Below are 20647 nucleotides of genomic sequence, written 5' to 3'. Positions count from 1 at the left end.
CAACCGAATTCATCGTTTAAATAACAATTTGTGCATAACAATTTGTACGCAACATTCATATTTTCCAACTTACTTTCTACCAAACTAAAATATATAATATTTATAACTCCACAACTCCAAATATTAGTTAAGCTTTTCCATGGTTACAGTAGGCGATAGGCACTAGTCAGGCGCTTGGACAGCGCCTAGCGCCTAGTCGGAATCTAGGTGGGCACCAAAAAAATTTAAAAAAATAATGACAGACTTGTAGTTTGACAATTTTAATGAGATTGTTTTCAACATTCAATCAATTAACACATCCAAATAAATGAAATAACGATAATTTATAAGTCATAACATCATAATAATATTAAAATCAATAATTAATGAAAGACAACATGGGACGAAAGCGGCACGGCATGGCGCCGCCTAGGCGCCGAGGAAGCCGAGTTTTACAACACTGAGCTTTTCATGTAGTTCATCTGAACCATTAACTCTCATTACTATATAAATTTCTAACATGTAGATCGAAGGGTGTGTGCACTCCCTTCACCACTTCCCCCATCCTGTGAACCCTCAACCACCTCTATATTTCTCCCATCTTTATCTGCTTCTTCCCACTCCACCATTTGCTCCTTAAGTTTCCTGATAAGAGTCTAAAAGTTTATAATTTCATCTTGCATTTAAGCTTATTTTCCTTGTTATTTGTTATAATTTTGTCTAAAGTGTCCTCATTTGATTCATTTGTGTGCTTATGAGTAATTCTTGATGATTTAGATGAATTGAGTGATTTTTAGGACATTTCAGATGCATGTAGAGTCAATGGGAACCAATGAGAAGCTATGAAGATGGGGCAACACCCTTTAGAGAGCCAAATGATGGTGTGTTTATTGGTCTTGGTCATTTGGACAAACAAAGGCAAAAGTGGAACAAAAGAGCAATAAGTTGAAATTCCCGTACAAATCGTCCACTGCTCGATATTTTGGTCATATCTCAACATAGGAGTGTCCAAATCAAATGGTATTGTCTCATTGAAAAAAGATAACTTGAAGGGCTATAACTTTGATTTAAGCATCAAAGGCTACATCAAACGTTTCGTGGGTTAAAAAGTACAATAACACAATTTTAAATAACAATTGCAATTCTTTCCATAAATCAAAGAAATAGATCTTCAATAATCTTCATGTAAAAATGGATTATAAAAGTCCAAAATAGATATTTTAATATAATTAATAGTTCTGAAAGTTATTTTCAAAAAAAAAAAAAATAGTTCTGAAAGTTAAACTAATACATTGTTAAAAGTGGGCTGCTTGTCGGGTCAGAATTCAGAAATTAGCCCTTAGAGATATACCTAAATGGGCTTCAAAGAATGATTAATTTAATTTGGTATCCTGTTAGGTAATTTCGGCCCATAAAAATTTAAAATTTCTGTGTGTCATTCAGCCCATTCTTGTAAATTTAGCATATAGCCATATACGCAATAGTTATGCTAGGCATCTATGGTGCACACGGTTGCAAAACGACGTCGTTTTGACTAAAAATGCGCGTCCCATTTAAAAAAAAAAAAATCAGTTTTAATTCCCCTCAACAGCATTATGTTGTTCATTCATTATGGATTTTTAGTTCATTTATTGTGGATATTTAGTTCATTCATTTTGGATTTTGTGTTATTCATTCACTGTGGATATATAGTTATGAATTTGTGGATATATAATTCAAATTATGCACACAAAAAATGCTATTGTCGAGAATCGAACCTGATTTTTTTTTTTTTTTTTAAAAAAAAAGTGAGACGCGTGTTTTTAGTCAAAACGACGTCGTTTTTGCAACCGTTGCACACCATAATTTGCGCCATATACGCTATGTTAATCTTTTCAGTATCATTTTAATCTTAACAAATGTTTTCAAGAAGGGGACAAGAAAATATATTTGATAAAAAATTTAAGCGAGGGTAAGTTGGACCTCATATTGTGATTATTAAATGTGGTAATATAAGTGGATTATTGTATAATCATATGAAAACAGGAAGAAGGAATACAGAGAATGGAGAGGTCAGGAAAGAAGGCCAGAGATGTTTCTCATTCATCATTATAATTCTTATACAAAGGTATCACCCAATATAAGGTAATAACAATACATATAAAAGGTAGTCACCTATTAATTACAACTTCTACCATATATATAATAATGTCCATATTAATATTTACAACATTCCCCCTTGGACATTATTTGACATGATCCTGCCTTGTAAAAATTTGCTAGGAAAACCCTGTGGGAAAAACCTAGACAAAATAGTATAAATGTATATATATTCATGTCTCGTTAAAAACTTCACTAGGAAAACCTCGTGGGAAAAACCTAGTTGAAGAAAAGAGTACATGATATTTGTAAGAACATATATTGTACTGATTGCCTCATTAAAAACCTTAACTTAAGAAAACCATGTGGGAAAAACTTAGTTAAGGGGAAAAGAGTACAACCAAAACCTTCAGGGCACAATCGACATAATCTTCAGGATTTTGGGGTTTGTCTACTTAAGCAATTATTTTGCAACTTTTCCCCATTTACATTACTATATCATACTCATGTCTCGTTAAAACCTCAATAGAAAACGCAGTGGGAAAAATTAGTTGAGGAAAAGAGTGCATGATGTATGTGTATTCTTGTTTTAGATTAACTGTCTCATTAAAAACCTTAGATTTAAGGAAAAATCCCGTGGGAAAAAATTTAACTAAGGAAAAGAGTACAACTGTTAGTCATCTAAGACCCAATCTTCAGGATTGATTCATGTAAAATGATACTCTCCCTCAAGATAACAATCTTTAATTCCCATACATTAAATTTCTAAACAGTATAGAGGAATTTTGTAAATAAATATATACAACTGTCAATTGAATAAATATACTCTATAATAATCTCGTGACTCTTATGGAGTTCACGTGGTATAATATTGATATCATAATATCTAGTCAACACAATCTTCATTGACCCTTTATGGGACAATGGGGGTAAATATATTTACAACATGGATGAGTTAATATGATTAGTTTGAAGCGTGATCCATATGCAATCAATTCAATTGTTATATTAACCCAATAGGTTAGCTCAGGTGGCAAATGAGCTCTTTTTGTGGGGGAGAATTCTGGGATAACCCGAGTTCAATTTCCACAAGTGACGATTCCCTTTGGGCCAGCTTCGAACCGGACTACAATGTGTGGTTTACACCGAAAAAAAAAAATCAATTGTTATATTATATTCACCAAAAAAAAAAAAAAACAATTGTTATATAATGGACCAAGATTCATATTGCATTGTGGACACGAATACAAAAATTATGTACCTTCAGTTAACAGTTTCTGTACATATAAACAAATATAACTTGATAATTATTGACACATAACAAGATAGCTACATGTACAAAAACTATCAATTACAGGTACAGAATATGTCAACTATAGATACAAAATCAGACTTAATAATTGCTGACACATAATATAATAGCTACATGTATAAAAACTATCAACTGCAAGTACAGTATGTACCAACTATAGATACAGAATCTGACTTGATAATTGCTGACACATAACATGATAGCTACATGTATAAAAACTATCAACTGCAGTCTGCAGGTACAAAATGTGTTAACTATATAGATACATATTATGAAGGTTTTTTTTGGATCAGTGTCTACATTGCAAGGTAGACCCTAGTCCATGGTATGATAATTTGCCCAATCAATTGGAATAGTTTTAAGTAGAAAAAGTGTACGTATGTATTATACAATGATTATAATGGATAAATTACGGTAATTTAGCGGCTCATTAGGTAGAAGGACCCATAATCAAAAATCAAATTTAAAATAAACTCTAAAATAAAACTAGACGTTAAGTTTGGTCCCTAAACTTTTCATGCACTTGTTTTCAAGAATTGTATTATGTGTATTTGTACAATAATTTTGTGAAATATTCTAATAGCAACTATTGTCAAGAGGAGTCATTAATCATAGAGTTGTATTATGTAAAAATTTGTACAATAATCTTGTGAAGAATTATAATAGCCGTTATTGTCAAGACTAAGTCCTCAGTGATACTAGTAGGAGATAAACACAAACTTTTTTTTTTTTTAAATAAATTATTCATCTACTTTTTAAATTTTTAAACTAATATTAACACCATATTTGTATTGTTCGGTAATAAAATGAAATATAACTATATATCATTCAATGCAAATTACTATATAATGTGATGGTACCTCATCTAGTTGACTAGTTATGATACCATTCCAAATGGATTGTCATATGATTGAATTAACCCGTGGTGGGGGGCTAGGGGGCTGGGGGCCTTGATTATATTTCAAAAATATATATCAACCAATCAAAATGAATTTCAAAAGTCTTATTTAATTTTGATATAAAAATAAAAATAGAATATATGCCCTAATTAAATGCAGTATGGTGAAGTTTGATTAAATTTTTACAAGCAAAATCATTCCAGAAAAAAAAAATTAAAGCACTTACGGTTAAGCAGCGTAACTGTAATTTTTTTTAAATAGGATGTCACAGGTTCAACAAGTCCAATAGAACTCCAAAAAAAAAAAAAAAAAAAAAATCCATTTCAAAAACAAATAAAAATAAATTTTCTCTGTAATAAAAAAATCACATTTAAAATAAACTCTAAAATAAAACTAAGCCTCATAATCAAAGTCTAGTTTTTAGGGTGTGTTTGGTTTGTACGTGGGGATTGAAATTGGAATGAGAATTAAATACTTGTAATGTTAATGAGTTTTAGTGAAAGTATTTTGCATGTTTGGTAGTAGGGTGAAATTAGAATGATTACGAATATTGATATTTGGTTGTGTATAATCCCATAATATATAGGACGTATTATAAATTGTGTATTTTTAGTATTAGAATTGTGAACTTCTACAATATAAATTGTGTTTCCAAGTCAAAACACAGAGAATTTGTGAATGTCATACATGGTCATGAAATCATAATATGTTAATATTGTGTGACGACAGTATTTGAAATGAACTTGATAATACAATACAAGGTAATCAAATTACATATATGTTAACATTGTGTGTTTGTAGTATACAAATTGCGAAATTTTAAAAGGTAAATTGGCAAATTGCGACCATTTAGACACGGGTCCACAAAATAATTTGCCCTTAAATGCAATATGATGAAGTCTGATTAAACTTTTACAAGCAAAAACATTCCAAACAAAAATAATTAAATCCTTTGTGGTCAAATAGCATAATTGTGACTTTCTTATATAAGACGTCATAAGTTTAAACCCCAACGAGGGTCATTAATCCCCCCCTCCCCCCCCAAAAAAAAAAAAAAACCTTTTAAAGACAAATAAAAATATATATTTTTTGGGAATAAATTTTCTCTTTAATAAAAATATCACATTTAAAATAAACTCTAAAAAAAAAACTAAGCCTCATAATCAAAGTCTAGTTGTTTAAAAAAAAAAAGTCTAGTTTTTAAGTTCACGTTTGAGTTTGGTCCCCCAAACTTTCCATACACTTGCTTTCAAGAATTGTATTATATAGAAATTTTTACAATAATTTTGTGGACAATTCTAATAAGAGCTATTGTCAAGAGGGATCGTCGTCAATCATAAAATTGTATTATGTGAAAATTTGTACAATAATTTTGTGGACACTTCTAATAACAGCTATTGTCAAGAGGGATCGTCGTCAATCATAAAACTGTATTATGTGAAAATTTGTACAATAATTTTGTGGACAATTCTAATAACAACTATTGTCAAGAGGGATCGTTGTCAATCATAAAATTGTATTATGTGAAAATTTATACAATAATTTTGTGGACAATTTTAATAGAAAGCTATTGTCAGGACTAAGTCATCGATTCATGCATATTTCCATTCAAATATTCATTTCATTGTTCCTAAACAAATGCATCATAGATAACTATTCAACTTATTAAATCACTCTTTAATTGGTTCGCAGATGAACAAGTATTGATAAGAATATATTTTTTCTATCTATCAATTAAGTATCAAATTCTAGTAAAGAAATTAGATGCCAATTTTGACAATAATCATAAAAATATTTAAATGTTATTTTAGATAATAAAGTAATAAAAGTTGATACATTTGTGAGAAAAAAAAATTATAAACATCTCAAAATAATGAGGACAAATTTTTGAATAGCTAATAATAAAAATAAATACATTAACTAATAAAACATTGCTTATTAATTATAAAAAGTTTGACTAAATTAATAACAAAAATAATGTTCATTACAACTTTTTGAATTTTAGCGTTTTATAGCAATAAGTTGTTACCACTAAACATTCATATTGGCTGTTTAATCAAATAAAATAAGTCAAAATTGACTGACAAGCTAACTATGTTATCAAACATGGTAAATGCATACTATTTTTTTACTTTTTAAAAAAATCCCCTGGTTTGGTTCTCAGAGAATAAAAAATATGACCAAATTGTTTATGTCCTGTCTCCTTTTTTGTTTTTTTTTTTGTTTGTTTGTTTGTTTGTTTTTTTTTTTTTTTGGTTTTCTGCAAGCGCTGAGTTTATAGATTATAAAGTGAAGATAAATAATACATATATTATTAATATACTATTTACTGGCTTGATTAAAAAATAAAAGTAGTGGACCAAATAAATGCAAGAGTGTTGTTTTTTTGCTAACGAGAAAATGACTTGAGTGTTGAGAACGACAAGAACAAAGGGTAAGGGGTGAAATTCTTGTTGTTGAAGATAAGGGTGAGATGTTTGAATTTTCTGAGTTTTTGCCTCCTTGTATTTCTGGTTTTGTGTCGCTGAACTCCTCTGGTTAATGAAAGCTGTTTTGTTTGATTTCAAAAAAGATAAGGGTGAGATAGACACAGTAGTGGTTAATAAATGCCTTGCGATAGAGAATATTGTAGGGATGTGTTTGGTTTATGATGAGGTTAAATATCAGGAATGAGGATGAGAATCTTATAAAGTGTGGTGGTTGATAATTTTTTAAAACACAAATATATTATTTGATTATCATATAATTATAAAAGTTATTACCTAATTTAAATTATCATTCTATTAATTCAACCTTATCCCTCTTTATTTAATCGCTTCCTCACTCATCTCTCATCACTTTATTGAGTCCCTTATTGCATTACTTACACACTTCACCGTCACTTTTAAATTGTCTTAATTTTTTGTTTTTTATATTTTTAAAATCTTTAATCTGATTATATGGTTATACATAATAAAACATCAATATTGATAATCATTCCAATACCACCCAACTATCAAATTAAACATGCAAAATACTTTCACCAGAACTCATTTTAATCACTAGGTATTTGATTCTCACTCTGATTTTGATTCCTATGTTGGAACCAAACACACCCTAAGGGGATATTTGGTTCATGGAAAATGTTTTCCAAAAGAAAATATTTTCAAGTGGAGGAAAATGTTATTTTTTTGGTGTTTGGTTCATGGAATTCATTTTCTAGTGGAAAATGAATTCCTCAAATTTGAGGAAAACAAAATCCTTGGTTGGATCAAGGATTTTGTTTTCCATGGAAGATGGGAAGAAAAAGTGATATGGTTTGACTATTTTACCCTTGTTTTTTTAAGAAAAATTATATTACTCTTATTAATTTGTAAAGGCATATATGTCTTTATACTCGTTATTCCTTACAATTCCAAATATAACCAAACAATATAATTAGTATTCTCAATAATTATTTTTCCACCAACCAAACAATGAAATTCATCTTTTTAGTAATTGTTTTTCCATGAAATTTCAATTCTACTTCATTTTAGACCCACTGAAAAATATGCAATTAAATCATTAAACATGTAAAATGTGTGTAATTAATATATTTTTTCAAAGTCTCATTACTTAAATGATATGTAGTAATAGTTTCTCTTTCCTCTATTGTGTTAGTTGTGAGAAAGATTTTGCTTGTTTAATAATTCAATTAACATACTTTTTATAAATGTTGGAAGTATGAGTACAAATGGTAAAATTATTTATTTTTTACTAGTTGGTCTACTGTAGGTTCTTTAGTAGTTTAGTAGTCAATGAGGAAATCCTCGTGCTATACTCAAAACGAAGTTCAATTAAAATAGGGAAAAGGGTCAAATAGACCCTTAAACTATAGGCAAAAGAGCAATTAGGCCCTTCAACTTTGCAAAAGTACAATTAGGCCCTTCAACTTGTTATTTTGAATCAAATAAACTCAATAGCAGATTTTTCACCTGGAATAACCGGTCAAAAAATTCCGACGATATTTCCGACCATATTTCCGGAGAAGACAAAAAAAAAAAAAAAAAAAAAAAAACCTTGCCGGAGAAGACAACCGTTCGGTTGTCTTCTCCGGTGGACAGGTCGCCTTCTCCATTGGAGAGGACGACCAGTCCGGTCGTCCTCTCCAGTGGAGAAGGCGACCAGATCTGGACGCCCTCTCCAGTGGAGAAGGCGACCAGTCCGGTCGCCTTCTCCACTGGAGAGGGCGGCCAGATCTGGTCGTCCTCTCATCGGAGAGGACTGTGGAGAGGACGACCAGATCTGGCCGCCCTCTCCAGTGGAGAAGGCGACCTGATCTGGTCGCCTTCTCCACCGGAGAAGACAACCGCCGGCAAGTTTTTTTTTTTTTTTTTTTTTTTTTTTTTTTTAAATTTGTTGTCGCCGGAAATATGGTCGGAAATGTTCGCCGGAATTTTTTGACCGGTTATTCCGGGTGAAAAACCTGCTATTGGGTTTATTTGACTCAAAATAACAAGTTAAAGGGCCTAATTGCACCTTGTCAAAGTTGAAGGGCCTAATTGCTCTTTTGCCTATAGTTTAAGGGTTTATTTGACCCTTTTCCCATTAAAATATTGGCTTTGTCAAGATACTCACTCATAGTGGAATCTCATAGGCGCAAAGACTGCAACTGACAATGGAGACTCATATATTGTGCTCGAGAAGAAGACCCAAATGCGACTTCAATTAGACCACGAATGGTAACAATTTGAAAGTTGAAAGATCACAGATAATCAATTTGAAAGTTTAAGACTAAACGTAACAAAATCACTATACTTGAAAGATCCTAGATGGTATTAACTCGTATGTCTTTTGAATGCATATTTCATTTGTATACATTAAACCAATTAAATACTGTAATACAATTTGAAGTCTATTTTGCCAATGAACCAAACAATTGAATAAAATTCTTATATTTCTATTATATTCCTTATGGAAGAACATTTTTATTCTTTCAAAATCTATTCCGTGGGCCAAACATACGTACGGTTTGTTCTATTCTAATTTAAGTTAATGAAAAATTACACTTTTCGTCTCTAAGTTATATGGTAATTGTAGAATTCGTCCCTAAGTGTTGGTCATGCTCACTTTTCGTCCATAAGTTGTCATTGGCATTGCACTTTTTGTCCCTAAATTATACTAAAATTATAAATTCCGTTCCTAACTTTTTTTTGTTAATAAAGGAACGAAAATTCCAATACTAATGATAGCTTAGGAATGAAAAGTGAGCATGACCAGATCTTATAACTTAGGAACCAAAAAAAAAAAAAAACTATTTTCACTTAATTTAATTTATATACAAATGGATGGGCAGATTAGAGAACTTGAGTAATCAATGAAATATTTGCTCAAGAAGACTTGTGTGGGCAGCCACTGCCCACTGGCGATATTGGACACCAAACGCTAAATATAAAATTATTGATGACTACATCATACATAGAAGTATATAAAAATATAATCTCAATTATTTTACTCACAACCATTGCACCTATATATATCCTACCCTCTTTCTATATACGTAAATATATACCACCTCCCTCATATCCCTTTATTATCAAAATCACAATGTCTCCTCCTGCATACAAACTATTCCAATTCCTACTCCAATTCCTTACTATTATACGCCTCCTTCCCCTCATTTCTACCACAACCGCCCTTCCTTTTTCTTCTCCAAACCACTTGCAAGTCCCAAATGAAGTAGGAGCTCTTTTAACATGGAAGTCAAGCCTTGACCTTAGAAGCCAATCCCTACTCACATCATGGGTTGTTGGTAGCGATCCTTGCAATTGGACTGGTATTGCTTGCGATGGTGGCCAAAGCATTACAAGCCTAAACCTTTCAAGTTATGGGTTAAAAGGTACACTTCAAGATATGAGTTTATCATCCTTACCGCATTTACAAGTCATTGATCTTTCCAACAACTCTCTTCATGGTAGCATTTCTTTTATTAAAGAAATGCATGTCTTAAAAAATTTAACAACTTTGTATCTCTATCAAAATTGGTTTTCTGGTCACATTCATCAGGAAATTGGATTGACAACTTCTCTTGTTGATTTGCAATTATACACAAATAATCTCACTGGCCAAATTCCAACTTCAATTGGGAACTTGCAAGTTTTAACAACCCTAGATCTTACTAGGAATCAACTTTCAGGCAACATTCCCCAAGAAATTGGACGGTTAACCTCTCTTGTTAATTTGAGATTGGGTTCAAATAACTTCACAGGTCAAATCCCTACTTCAACTAGAAACTTGCAAAAGTTAACAACCCTTTATCTATGGGGGAACAAACTTTCAGGCCACATCCCTCAAGAAATTGGATTGTTAAAGTCCCTTGTTGATTTGAGATTATTTTCAAATAATCTCACAGGTCAAATCCCTACTTCAATTGGGAACTTGAGAAATTTATTGACCCTTTATCTCTTTGAGAACCAACTTTCAGGCCATATTCCTCAAGAAATTGAGTTGTTAACATCTCTTATTGATTTGCAATTATACACAAATAATCTCACTGGCCAAATCCCAACTTCAATTGGGAACTTGCAAGTTTTAACAACCCTATATCTCACTTGGAACCAACTATCAGGCAACATTCCCCAAGAAATTGGACAGTTAACCTCTCTTGTTAATTTGGGATTGGGTTCAAATAATTTCACAGGTCAAATTCCTACTTCAATTGGAAACTTGCAAAAGTTAACAACCCTTTATCTATGGGGGAACAAACTTTCAGGCCACATCCCTCAAGAAATTGGATTGTTAAAGTCCCTTGTTGATTTGAGATTATTTTCAAATAATCTCACAGGTCAAATCCCTACTTCAATTGGGAACTTGAGAAATTTATTGACCCTTTATCTCTTTGAGAACCAACTTTCAGGCCATATTCCTCAAGAAATTGGGTTGTTAACATCTCTTATTGATTTGCAATTGCCTGCAAATAATTTCACCGGCCAAATCCCAACTTCAATTGGGAACTTGCAAGTTTTAACAACCCTATATCTCACTAGCAACCAACTTTCAGGCGACATTCCCCAAGAAATTGGATGGTTAACCTCTCTTGTTAATTTGGGATTGGGTTCAAATAATTTCACAAGTCAAATCCCTACTTCAATTGGAAACTTGCAAAAGTTAACAACCCTTTATCTATGGGGGAACAAACTTTCAGGCCACATTCCTCAAGAAATTTGGATGTTAAAGTCTCTTGTTAATTTGGGATTATCCTCAAATAATCTCATAGGTCAAATCTCTACTTTAATGGGGAACTTGAGAAATTTAACGACCCTTTATCTCTTTGAGAACCAACTTTCAGGCTATATTCCTCAAGAAATTGGGTTGTTAACATCTCTTACTGTTTTGCAATTATACACAAATAATCTCACTGGCCAAATCCCAACTTCAATTGGGAACTTGCAAGTTTTAACAACCCTATATCTCACTCGGAACCAACTTTCAGGCAACATTCCCCAAGAAATTGGACGGTTAACCTCTCTTGTTAATTTGGGATTGGGTTCAAATAATTTCACAGGTCAAATTCCTACTTCAATTGGAAACTTGCAAAAGTTAACAACCCTTTATCTATGGGGGAACAAACTTTCAGGCCACATTCCTCAAGAAATTTGGATGTTAAAGTCTCTTGTTAATTTGGAATTATCCTCAAATAATCTCATAGGTCAAATCTCTACTTTAATTGGGAACTTGAGAAATTTAACGACCCTTTATCTCTTTGAGAACCAACTTTCAGGCTATATTCCTCAAGAAATTGGGTTGTTAACATCTCTTACTGTTTTGCAATTATACACAAATAATCTCACTGGCCAAATTCCAACTTCAATTGGGAACTTGCAAGTTTTAACAACCCTATATCTCACTCGGAACCAACTTTCAGGCAACATTCCCCAAGAAATTGGATGGTTAACGTCTCTTGTTAATTTGGGATTGGGTTCAAATAATCTCACAAGTCAAATCCCTACTTCAATTGGAAACTTGCAAAAGTTAACAACCCTTTATCTATGGGGGAACAAACTTTCAGGCCACATTCCTCAAGAAATTGGGTTGTTAACATCTCTTGTTGATTTGGATTTGAGCTCAAATAATCTCGAAGGTCAAATTCCTACTTCAATTGGGAACTTACGAAGCTTATCAATTCTATATCTATTTGAAAATCAACTTTCAGGTCAAATTCCTCAAGAAATTGGATTGTTAACTTTTCTTGTTGATTTGGAATTGGACTCAAATAATCTCAAAGGTCAAATCCCTACTTCAATTGGAAACCTGTGGAAATTAACAAATTTGTTTCTCAGGAATAATGAACTGAATGGCAGCATTCCTTCAGAGTTAAATAACCTGACTCTCTTAGCTAAATTTGATTTATCAGATAATCACCTCACTGGTGTTTTGCCTGGAAATTTGTGCATTGGTAATTCACTGAAACATTTGGCTGTCAAAAACAATGAGTTTATAGGAAAGATTCCCAAAACACTGAAAAATTGCACCTCTCTTCTCAGAGTACATCTTGAAAACAATCAATTCTCAGGAGACATCTTTGAAGATTTCGGAATTTATCCTGAGCTAAACTACATTAATTTGAGTAACAATTCTTTCTACGGCCATCTATCTTCTAATTGGGGAAATTGCCCAAAACTTGGTGCTTTGAAGATTTCAACGAACAGAATTTCTGGGAAACTCCCACCAAATCTTAGCAATGCTTCTCAAATTGGTTTTATTGATCTCTCATCAAATCAACTAGTTGGAAAGATTCCTAAGAGTTTGGAAAAATTGACGTTGTTAACTGTTCTTAAGTTGGATAACAACAAATTTTCTGGCAACATATCACTAGAAATTTGGAAATTACCTCAACTTTTGAACTTCAGCATAGCCGCAAATAATTTTGTTGGGTTGCTTCCGGAATACCTTGAAAGATGCCCAGTGTTAATAGACTTGAATTTGAGTAGAAATATGTTTGTTGGCAGGATTCCTTATGATATGGGAAACATGAAATCCCTTGAAAGCCTTGATTTAAGCCACAACATGCTCTCTGGTCAAATACCACTGCAATTTGACGAACTAACAAGTTTACAAATATTGAACTTATCACACAACAATTTGTCAGGACATATCCCTTCTAGTCTTGGCCATTCTTTGGGTTTGATATGTGTTGATGTATCATACAATCAGTTGGAAGGTCCCATCCCAAACACAAAAGTATTTCAGGAAACTCCATATGATGCCTTGAGGAATAATAAAGGTCTTTGCGGGAACCATTCTGGCTTCAACCCTTGCTCCGCAAACAATCAAAGAGATCATAATCAGAGAAGAAATTTGCTCTTAATCATACTACTACTAACATTTGGAAGTTTGTCTATGATTATTAGCATTCTTGTCCTGTTAATTCTTCGGTCAAGGAGCATTAGAGAAAAGCCAAGGGGAATTACTAAAGATGTGTTGACAATATTGAGTTTTGATGGAAAGATGGCATATGAAAGCATCATCGAGGCAACTGGGAACTTTGATTCAAAATATTGCATTGGTGAAGGAGGACATGCAAGTGTTTATAAGGCTGAGCTACCAAGTGGCCAAATTGTTGCTATAAAGAGGTTTAAGAATGCAATTGGGCAAGAAGACGAACCTTGCGAACTCAAAAGTTTTTCAAATGAGGTTCGCACTTTGACAGAGGTTAGGCATCGGAATATTGTGAAACTGTATGGTTTTTGTGCTAGTGAGAGAAATACATTCTTAATTTATGAGTACTTGGAAGGGGGAAGCCTAGCAGACATATTAAATGATGGGGAAAAAGCCATGGAATTCGGGTGGATGAAGAGGATAAATGTGATTAAAGCTGTGGCTAGAGCTTTATCATATATTCACCATGATTGTTTACCACCTATTGTACATCGGGATATATCAGCTAAGAATGTTTTGTTTGATTGTGAATATGAAGCTCACGTGTCTGACTTCGGCACAGCAAGAATATTGAGTCTTCATTCATCAAATTGGACTTCATTTGCAGGAACATTTGGCTATGCAGCTCCAGGTACACCCTTATTTTTTCACCCAAGCTGAACATATATAGTTAATCCAGTTTACATACATACATATATACATATATGCTCTGATCTCTTATTTCTTCTTATTTTGTTGGTAGAGTTTGCTTATACAATGGAGGTCACGGAAAAATGTGATGTGTATAGTTTCGGAGTGGTAGCACTAGAAGTGATTATGGGTAAACATCCAGGTGACCTCATTACGTCCATTTTTTCATCTCCGACATCAACCGTCCATGAAACACTTTTCAAAGATGTGTTGGATCCTCGACTCTCTAATCCAACAAAGCCGGAAGTGGAAGAGTTGATTTTGGGTGCGAAGATAGCAGTGGCGTGTTTAAATATGAATCCACAATGTCGGCCAAGCATGGAACAAGTTTCTGTGTTGCTAAGCAAAGAAAGGCAATATTATTATTCCTCAAATTCATTTCCACAGATCAAAATAAACCAATTGTTTGGTGGTCTTGAGTTTCCTACTCCAATCCTTAGAGGGTAAATTTGGGTAGGTTGAAGTCTTATTCATGTAAATCATGCCCGGGTATGTATGCATTATTGGTCTGATCAACTACCCTGCCACCTATCTTATAAGATTATACATATATATGATCCATCTCTAAAATATACTGAAATTTGAAATTAGCTAATATTTGTTTAGTTGATTCATTCAACAGTACAGTTGGCTGCATGCAGTTACAACCCAATTTCTTATGACGAAAGATGACTTTGCAAACCATCCATCCAGTTGTACATATTAAAATGGCACCAAATTATGAAACGGGCCAATTAAGAGACTCTGCTGTCATGCATATATATGTGCTGTCTTAGCTTACAATCATGCAGATACACTGGTAAGTATGTAACAACTATACTATACTATACTATACAGGTAGCTAGGGTTTCAAACTTTAATAATTGTGTGCATTACCCTTATCTGTTTAGGCAATCAAACAATGGCAGTCAAAAGAGATGAAGTACAGACGCTAGCTTAGCTTAGCTTGCTGATGTATATGATGCACAGAATTATACATGCATGCATCACCAAATCACTTGGTTAAGTTGAGGTGTCAATTTAATTAATTTGCTGAAAATATTATAGGTACGTTTTGGTGTCCATCTTGTATGTATGTAATCTAATAAACTTTCACTTATTATGTCTCATCTGTTTGTTTTGTTTCCTAGAAATTATTGGCTATATATGACAGACAAAGGCTTCTTCAAGTTCTGCATGCTCAACACATTCATATATAAATCAAAGCATGCCATAGACAAAGACAAGGAAATTATTGTCTTTTGAAGATTGGTTTAATTTGTGTCACAAGCAAAGGATTATTTGGCATTCTGGCAATATGGGAACACCGTACCATGCATGATTGATGGATGAAACCAATAGATCCATCATTACATACAATTTTGTAAGTTTTTTTGGCTTTCCATCATTAATCACCTTAATTGTGTTTTTCCTATGAAATAATGCATCATGCATTTTCTGATCTACTACCTTGGATGGATTACAACATATATCCAGATTATATTATTAGTAAATATTATTCATACTGGATAGATTTCGAACTTTAATTACATAAATTTTGATGCAGATCAGATCAGAGCAGCTTAATTTACTGCATGTATTTGCTTCAAATTTCATCACAGTTGCTAACATATGATCCTAAAACTAAGTTGCAACACCTCCACGCCAGAGCCATAGGTGATCGAATTCATGCATTCATTCTTATCTTGATTAGTTCTGCAGGTGTATGTGTTCATTTAATTTTTTACTCCGTGAAATCACCTTCTTTTTTTTTTTTAATACTTAATCACCACAAAACAACCATATTCTAATTAAAACTTTTTTCAATTGTTGTTAATGACAGGTGAACTGATGCTTCTCCAATTCAACAAGGCATGTGCCATATATGATGTCAAATATATAACATCGATCAATAAATCCTGCTAGAGATCAGATATTGGACTCTCTCAGAAGTAAGTTTGTTAGTGACCTTGATAATATATATATATATATATATATATATATATATATATAATTTGACTTAACTATATATGTGTCTACGTTACTACCTTTACCCAGACCTGATGATTCAAATAACTTGTTCTGGAGATTAGATTATAGGAACCTCTTTGGAAAGCTCGCAACCGCCACTGAGTGAATTGAAGCCCGTCTTGTGACCTCAAATCAAGAAGCCAATAGATAGCTTTCACGGAAAGTCGAACTAACTTGGAATCTTGTGGTTACAAAGTCAAATTTTCAACTAAAATTTGGCTTTGTTTTATTTGTTATGTAAGACTAACAAAAAGTTTGTACACCTTTGGAATCCATGTTCTTTTTTACAGATTTTTCCAAAGTAGTACAATATCTTGTTTATGCAGCTCCAGGTACGTACAAACCATTTTGTCACCCAAGCTTAACCTATATAGTTAATCCAGTTTACATATATGCTCTTCTTATTTTCTTCCATTTTTATTTTGTTGGTAGAGTTTGCTTATACTATGGAGGTGACCGAAAAATGTGATATGTATAGCTTCGGAGTGGTAGCACTAGAAGTGATTATGGGTAAACATCCAGGTGACCTGATGACGTCCATTTTTTCATCCCCAATATCAACTGTCCATGGAACACGTACTTTTAAAAGATGTGTTAGACCCTCGACTGTCTACTCCAACAAAGCTGCAGGAAGCGAAAGAGTTGGTTTTGGTGGCGAAGATAGCAATGGCCTGTTTAAATGTGAATCCATAATGTTGGCCAAGCATGGAACTGGTTTGTGTGTTGCTAATAAGCAAAGAAAGGCAATCCTCAAATTCACTTCCACTGCAGATCACAATAAACCTACCAATTGTTCGGTGGTCTTGAATTTCCTACTCCGATCCTTAGAAGGTAGGGTAGGTTGAAGTCTTATTCATGCCAGCCGCCAGGGTATGTATGCATAATGCATTATTGGTCTGATCAACGTACCCTGCCACCCTATCTTATAATATTATTCATATGATCCAATCCTCCATCTCTAATTATATTTAATTTGAAACTAATTATTTATCTGTTTTGTAGATTCATTCAACAGTTAGCCGTAGTTACAACCCAATTTCTTTAATTTGACGACGACTTTGCAAACCATGCATGCCAGTTGTGCAAATTATGACTGACACCAATTAAGACTCTGCTGTCATGCTCATGCATGCCGCCTTAGCTTACAATAATCATGCAGATACTATACACTGCTGGTAAGTAAAGTAACAATTATACTATACTATACAGGTAGCTAGCTAGGATTTCAGATCAAACTTTAATTTAAATACATTTGGATGTAGATCAGATCAGAGCAGCTTTTCTGATCCAATCAGGCCTAAAAATTTCTTCACTGTTATATTGCATGCATGCTAGCTAGTGTAATTGATGATGTTGTGTTAGGAATTTGATCGACATCATGGTACATGTATATATTGTTCGATGGAAGAAGCCCGCATCCATTTGAATGTCAACAACTATAACATCAACAAATAATCTTGATCGGTGTACGTCATACACATTATTTATCATCACATTCTAACAAGTAAGCTTAGCTTGTTGTTGTGTATACACAATATATATTTATCACAACAAACTGTGCTCAGCTCACTTCAAATTTCGTCAATATATAATCTAATCTATGCAGGCAATCAACTCAATCAGTGACGAAGAAGTGGAGAAGCTAGCTGATCTTTTGTTGGTAGAGTTTGCCTATACTATGGAGGTCGATCACTGAAACATGTGATGTGTTTAGCTTCAGAGTACTAGCACTACCAACAAAGCAGGAAGCAGAAGGGTTGATTTTGGTTGCCAAGATAGCAGTTGCATGTTTAAATATGAATCCACAATGTCGGCCAACCATGTGATAGGTTTCTTTGCTGCTAATAACTAAGGAAAGGCACTATTTCTCAAATTTATATACTTCCAAATATCATCCATCACAATAAGCCATTCAATTGTTTGGTCTTGAATTTCCTACTCAGCTCTCTGATTAGCTGTCATACTGTCCAAATTAATCCTCGATATATCCGACATTCAAAAGGCTTTAATTTAATTTTTCTCATGCATTTGCAGATCAGACACATCAACCTTGATCTTCATTACCCAACAATCTTTATTATTTGTTGTACCTAATTGATCGAATTGTAGCCAAATTGAAGGAGTTTAATAATCTTGACATACAGGTCTGTATCAAAGCATTAATGTTGTTGTATGTGACAGGTTGAGGAAGAAAGATAACACCACCCCCGGCCCGGCCCCCACACACCAATAAAAAAAAGGTGGTATGAATAATTGAATATATGCATGCATTTGCTAGTTATATTACAATATATAAAATAGAAAAGCTTTTCTTCTTTAATGGGACTTTGAGACTTGTTAACACTTGATATCATATATTTGTATGTGTCTTGTTCAATTGGATCAAGAAGCACCAATTCGATGGTCAACAACTATGGCATCAAGAACATACGTTTGAGATCTCTGCAGCTTGGTTATCCCTCACTCCATCTTTAACAAGTAAGCCATTTTCTTTTGAATATACAGATTGACTTAACAATAAAACACAGCTAGTGAGTTAGAGCATAATGTGTTATTTAACTTATTATTATGTGATTCACAATATAATAATTAGGAATAAGGTTCAAATTGGCCACTAAACGTAACCTGAAAATGCAATTAGGCCACTGAACGAACAAAAAGTGCAATTAGGCCACTGAACACTCCAAAAACGGGCAATTAGGCCACTGAACTCTCCAAACGTATGCAATTTCACCGGATAACAGGTTACCATCAATTTTAGCAGGTTACCTGCTTACGTGGCAGCTGAGTTGGCATTTTTAATAATTTTTAAATAATTTTTAATAATTAATTTTAATAATAAATTTTATAAAAAATTGAAAAAAATTAAATAAAAAATAAAATAAAGTCGTTTTTATTTTTTAAATAAAAATTTATTATTAAAATTTATTAAAAATGATTTAAAATTTATTAAAAATGCCAACTCAGCTGCCACGTAAGCAGTTAACCTGCTAAAATTGAGGGTGACCTGCTATCAGGTGAAATTGCACATTTTTGGAGTGTTCAGTGGCCTAATTGTACTTTTTTTTCGTTCAGTGGCCTAATTGCATTTTCAGGTTACGTTCAGTGGCCAATTTGAACCTTATTCCTAATAATTACTTTGCTTAATTGTGTCATTACTAATCTGTGTAGGCTAGACAATCAACCCTCCATGCCAGTGATGAAGTAGAGATGAGAAGCTTAGTTTGGTGAGGCCGGGAAGCTAAGCTGTAGATGGAGAATTATATTATACATTACTGAATCGCTTAGCTTAGCTTGTTGTTGGGGTCAGATTGGTCGGTATCCATCGTCCATGCTTTTCTTCACTGTTTTAGAGGTAATTAGCACTCACTATATATAAATTAAGCTAAGGTTAAACATTTCAGCTGCCATTTGGCGCAGTTTGCTTGAGGCTCAGAGTGTTATCAAAAGTAATTATAGATGGAAGGTGGGAGATGGGGCATCCATTAATATCTGGGGAGATCTAACAAACAATCTCCTTTTGTTCAACCCCCTTTGACAGATCACCAGGCAGTATCTAAAGTTAAAGATCTCCTCAACCAACCAAGCCAAAACTGATTGGGATGACTCTCTGCTGATTAGCCTTTTTAATCAGTCAGCAAGATGTGTGGATAAAATTAAGAGTATTCCAGTTGCAGATTTCAAATGTGAGGACAAGATCGATTATCTGGCCAGAAGATGAGAAAGGGGAAGCTTGTGGGGAATCATCATCATGCTCATAATATTTTGTTTTGGACCAAGATGTGGACACTGCATCTTCCTCCAAAAATGAAATCCTTCATGTGGCAGGCTTGTTCGATCTGGATCTCTTCCTACCCATGATGCTCTTAGAATTAAACTGCAGATTCATGTTCTTCCAGGCCAGTTTGTCAGATTTGCAATATCACATCTTTGTCACCTGCCAGCTTGCTAGAAACTCCTCCTATCGAGATGCTGATATATGATTCCTTCTTGGACTGGTTGGAAATAAATTTCAAAGATGTAGAGGAAACTGTGCTTTGTAGATTGATCTCTGCTATCTGCTGGAAACTTTGGGAAGCAAGGAGTGACAAGATTTGGAATCATCTGGTCATCTCTCCTGAAACTGTGGTTAGCATCCAACGCTAGCATTTCTAAGAAGATAATTTACTATTTTATGGTTGCACCAAAGTTTCATTAGCAGATGTTTAGTTTTAACCATAAGTAGTGTCAATCATAAAACCTATACAGGCAGAGATAACAAAATTCCTGCTCACAACATATT

The 20647-nt window shown here is 33.5% G+C and overlaps 2 protein-coding genes and 1 long non-coding RNA gene across 6 annotated transcripts; all 3 read left to right on the top strand.

The window, feature by feature from the left end:
• The first annotated feature begins 9842 nt into the window (after window positions 1-9842).
• On the top strand, window positions 9843-20638 carry LOC109170069 (MDIS1-interacting receptor like kinase 2-like). 3 transcript variants are annotated; one of them, XM_019319015.1, is made up of 6 exons: window positions 9843-10126; window positions 13218-14296; window positions 16798-16887; window positions 18753-18843; window positions 19537-19720; window positions 19907-20638. In XM_019319015.1, exons 2-4 carry the CDS (start codon window positions 13222-13224, stop codon window positions 18800-18802), a joined length of 1215 nt encoding a protein of 404 aa, XP_019174560.1. In that variant the 5' UTR covers window positions 9843-10126; window positions 13218-13221; the 3' UTR covers window positions 18803-18843; window positions 19537-19720; window positions 19907-20638. The 3 variants fall into 3 exon arrangements, 1 of the variants encoding a protein (XP_019174560.1); XR_002052338.1 differs by lacking the exons at window positions 9843-10126; window positions 13218-14296; window positions 16798-16887; window positions 19537-19720; window positions 19907-20638 and adding an exon at window positions 18243-18605 and having other exon boundaries at window positions 18753-18837; XR_002052339.1 differs by lacking the exons at window positions 9843-10126; window positions 13218-14296; window positions 16798-16887; window positions 19537-19720; window positions 19907-20638 and adding an exon at window positions 18243-18605 and having other exon boundaries at window positions 18756-18835.
• LOC109169820 (probable leucine-rich repeat receptor-like protein kinase At1g35710) lies at window positions 11521-13141 on the top strand. The gene is made up of 2 exons (XM_019318711.1): window positions 11521-13030; window positions 13137-13141. Exons 1-2 carry the CDS (start codon window positions 11521-11523, stop codon window positions 13139-13141), a joined length of 1515 nt encoding a protein of 504 aa, XP_019174256.1.
• Window positions 16992-18088, top strand: LOC109170073. 2 transcript variants are annotated; one of them, XR_002052344.1, is made up of 4 exons: window positions 16992-17196; window positions 17368-17540; window positions 17728-17869; window positions 17972-18088. It is a non-coding gene; the product is annotated as an uncharacterized LOC109170073 (long non-coding RNA). The 2 variants fall into 2 exon arrangements; XR_002052343.1 differs by having other exon boundaries at window positions 16992-17235.
• Window positions 20639-20647: the final 9 nt, after the last annotated feature.

Source organism: Ipomoea nil, unplaced genomic scaffold, assembly GCF_001879475.1.
Source record: "Ipomoea nil cultivar Tokyo-kokei standard unplaced genomic scaffold, Asagao_1.1 scaffold3321, whole genome shotgun sequence".
Classification (NCBI taxonomy): domain Eukaryota; kingdom Viridiplantae; phylum Streptophyta; class Magnoliopsida; order Solanales; family Convolvulaceae; genus Ipomoea; species Ipomoea nil.
Note: the sequence above shows the minus strand (reverse complement) of the source record. Positions and strands in the feature narration are given on the sequence as shown.

Bases quoted from the DNA above. Each gene is read 5' to 3' on its own strand.
- LOC109169820 (XM_019318711.1), top strand. From the start codon at position 11,521: ATGGGGAACTTGAGAAATTTAACGACCCTTTATCTCTTTGAGAACCAA.
- LOC109170069 (XM_019319015.1), top strand. From the start codon at position 13,222: ATGTTTGTTGGCAGGATTCCTTATGATATGGGAAACATGAAATCCCTT. The intron at 14,297-16,797 runs GTACACCCTTAT...TTTTGTTGGTAG, and splicing joins ATTTGGCTATGCAGCTCCAG to AGTTTGCTTATACTATGGAG. The intron at 16,888-18,752 runs GTGACCTGATGA...AATTGGATCAAG, and splicing joins GATTATGGGTAAACATCCAG to AAGCACCAATTCGATGGTCA.